Raw genomic sequence first — 2,708 nt, 5'->3', positions numbered from 1 at the left:
GGGAGGCTGAGGCAGGAGAATGGCATAAACCTGGGGAGGCGGAACTTGCAGTGAGCCGAGATCATGCCACTGCACTCCAGGCTGGGCGACAAAGAGTGAGAATCCATCTCAAAAAAAAAAAGAAGAAAAAAAAGAGAAGAACCCATTAGAGGACCTGGAGAGAGGGAGGCACCTCTCAGAGCCTCAGTTTCCTTTATCTGTAAAATGGGTACATAACATGGGAAGTTGGTGCTATGGTGCATGCTCTCTTTACGTGGGCCCATTTCCTGGCCTGCAGGCGGCGACTGTGCCACTCTGCTGAAGAATATCGGAGCGCTGCCGGTAGAGATGGCCCGCATGTACTTTGCCGAGACGGTGCTAGCCCTGGAGTATTTGCACAACTATGGCATCGTGCACCGCGACCTCAAGCCTGACAAGTGAGCTTTGATCTTTCCCATCACTCCCTCTCTGCCCCTTGGGAGGCCAGGAGGCAGAATGGACGGGCCGGGCCTCATCCCTGAGACCCCCGCCTGTGCCTACAGCCTCCTTATCACCTCCATGGGTCACATCAAGCTCACAGATTTCGGCCTTTCCAAAATGGGGCTCATGAGCCTTACCACCAACTTATATGAAGGCCACATCGAGAAGGACGCCCGGGAGTTCCTGGACAAACAGGTGTGTGTGCGGGCGTGGGGGTCGCTGCGGGTGGAGTGACCCGGCAGGACCTCGGGAACCCAGGGCCTGGTGGGGGGCACAGCTCTCCCTCGAGGGCCCTCCTGTGGCCAGGGCGTGGGCTGACAGCCTGCCCCCAGGTGTGTGGGACCCCAGAGTACATCGCGCCCGAGGTCATCCTGCGTCAAGGCTACGGCAAGCCAGTGGACTGGTGGGCCATGGGGATCATCCTCTACGAGTTCCTGGTGGGCTGTGTGCCCTTCTTCGGAGACACGCCAGAGGAGCTGTTTGGACAGGTCATCAGTGGTACGTGGCTTTGCAGTGCACAGGGGCAGGGCGTGGTGTGCATGGAGAGATGGACAGGCCCAGTGTTCCAGGGACTTCAAAGCGACCCCCCAGAGGATTGCTTGTACCCAGGAGGTCAAGGCTGCAGTGAGCCATGATCGTGCCACTGCACTTCAGCTGAGTGACACAGTGAGATCCTGTCTCCAAACAACAACAACAACAACAAAAACGCCCCTAAACTTCGTTTTGTTTTGCAGATGACATCCTGTGGCCCGAGGGGGATGAAGCCCTACCCACAGAGGCCCAACTCCTCATATCCAGCCTCCTGCAGACCAACCCTCTGGTCAGGCTTGGGGCAGGTAAGTCTGCCGTGCAGAGGAGCTGAGGGTCCACTGATGGAGAGCAGGACTCCAAAACCCCAGGCCCAGCCTGTGCTGTGGCCCCGGGGCGGAAGACATGGGGGGCGGGGCTCCGCTGCTGGGTTGGCCATCAGCTGTGGCTGGAATTCCTTCCCTCCCAGGTGGCGCTTTTGAGGTGAAGCAGCACAGTTTCTTTCGAGACCTGGACTGGACAGGGCTGCTGAGGCAGAAGGCCGAGTTCATCCCCCACCTAGAGTCGGAAGATGACACTAGCTACTTTGACAGTGAGCTGGGACACCAGGCACGGCCTGGGTCGAGGGGTGGGATCCGGGAAGAGGGACCCTGGGGTAAGTAAAGCCTGGGATAGGGCCCGGCTAAGTACTTAGATGTGATGCCTAGGTGCAAAGGTGGTATTTTGGCGGGGGCGGACTTTATCAGGGGCGGGGCCAATGGGGCGGGGCTGACATGGGGTGGGGCTCAGGCTGAAATGTAGGTAAGAACCTGAGATTGGGGTGGGTGTGGGGCGTGGACTGGGGTTAGTTGTGAGCTTGGGCCTGTAACTGAGCTAGAGAGAGGTACTAGCGCTCAGAATGGCCTGGGGTGAGGCCAGGGTGCAGAGCACTGTAGGTGGAATCTGGGGGCGTGGCATCTTTGGAGGCGGGGCTAGACGGTGCCACTGAGAATGGGGCAAGGACCTAGCCTGGGAGCGGAGACTAAATTAAATACACTAATGAGGCACGGACGTGGCCTGACCTGAAGACTTGTAAACCGGGCTTGAACCAGGACTGGGCTCCTGCGGGAATGTGATATGAGGAGGAAACACGTACCCGCAGTCACAGCCCATACCCGCTCCCCAGCCCGCTCAGACAGGTATCACCATGTGAACTCCTATGACGAGGATGACACGACGGAGGAGGAGCCCGTGGAAATCCGCCAGTTCTCTTCCTGCTCTCCGCGCTTCAGCAAGGTGGGCCAAGGCTGAGTGTGGGACAGGGCGAGACCTCGGGAGGGATGGGACTTGGAGAGACAGTGAGAAACAGGTTCCCTGGTGCCCAAGGTTTCAGGAGCGGGAAGTTATTGATGGGGTGGGAGTCTGGAAAGTGGTAAGACCACGCGACAGGCAGTTTCGGGAGTCTATGGGACGGGCCTTTGGCATTGAGTGGAATCTAACAGGAATCAGGACAGTTGTGCAGATTGAGGCCATGGTGGGGCGGGGCTAGGTCTGGGCGGGGCGGGGTCAGGACGTGGGAATGAGGCCAGCAGCAAAGGCGGGGTAAAGCCCAACAGGGGTGCTTTTATTTATTTATTTATTGATTGATTGATTGATTGATTGATAACAGGCAGAGAAGCCATAGGTTTTGCTTTGAGAAGCAACTTGCAGAGGGGTGCAGGGTCTAGCCTGGGCGAAGGAGA

At 58.0% G+C, this 2,708-nt stretch overlaps 1 protein-coding gene across 1 annotated transcript in view; it reads left to right on the top strand.

Moving 5' to 3' along the window:
- The window catches only part of MAST1 (microtubule associated serine/threonine kinase 1), a 54,531-nt gene that overhangs the window by 37,706 nt on the left and 14,117 nt on the right, over positions 1 to 2,708 (top strand). The window contains exons 12-17 of the mRNA XM_011994945.1: positions 278 to 416; positions 522 to 654; positions 792 to 957; positions 1,194 to 1,295; positions 1,457 to 1,579; positions 2,153 to 2,262. Of these exons, the coding sequence (XP_011850335.1) occupies positions 278 to 416; positions 522 to 654; positions 792 to 957; positions 1,194 to 1,295; positions 1,457 to 1,579; positions 2,153 to 2,262 (773 nt within the window). The remainder of the gene's footprint in view (positions 1 to 277; positions 417 to 521; positions 655 to 791; positions 958 to 1,193; positions 1,296 to 1,456; positions 1,580 to 2,152; positions 2,263 to 2,708) is intronic.

Source organism: Mandrillus leucophaeus, unplaced genomic scaffold (genome assembly GCF_000951045.1).
Source record: "Mandrillus leucophaeus isolate KB7577 unplaced genomic scaffold, Mleu.le_1.0 Scaffold463, whole genome shotgun sequence".
Classification (NCBI taxonomy): Eukaryota; Metazoa; Chordata; class Mammalia; order Primates; family Cercopithecidae; genus Mandrillus; species Mandrillus leucophaeus.
Note: the sequence above shows the minus strand (reverse complement) of the source record. Positions and strands in the feature narration are given on the sequence as shown.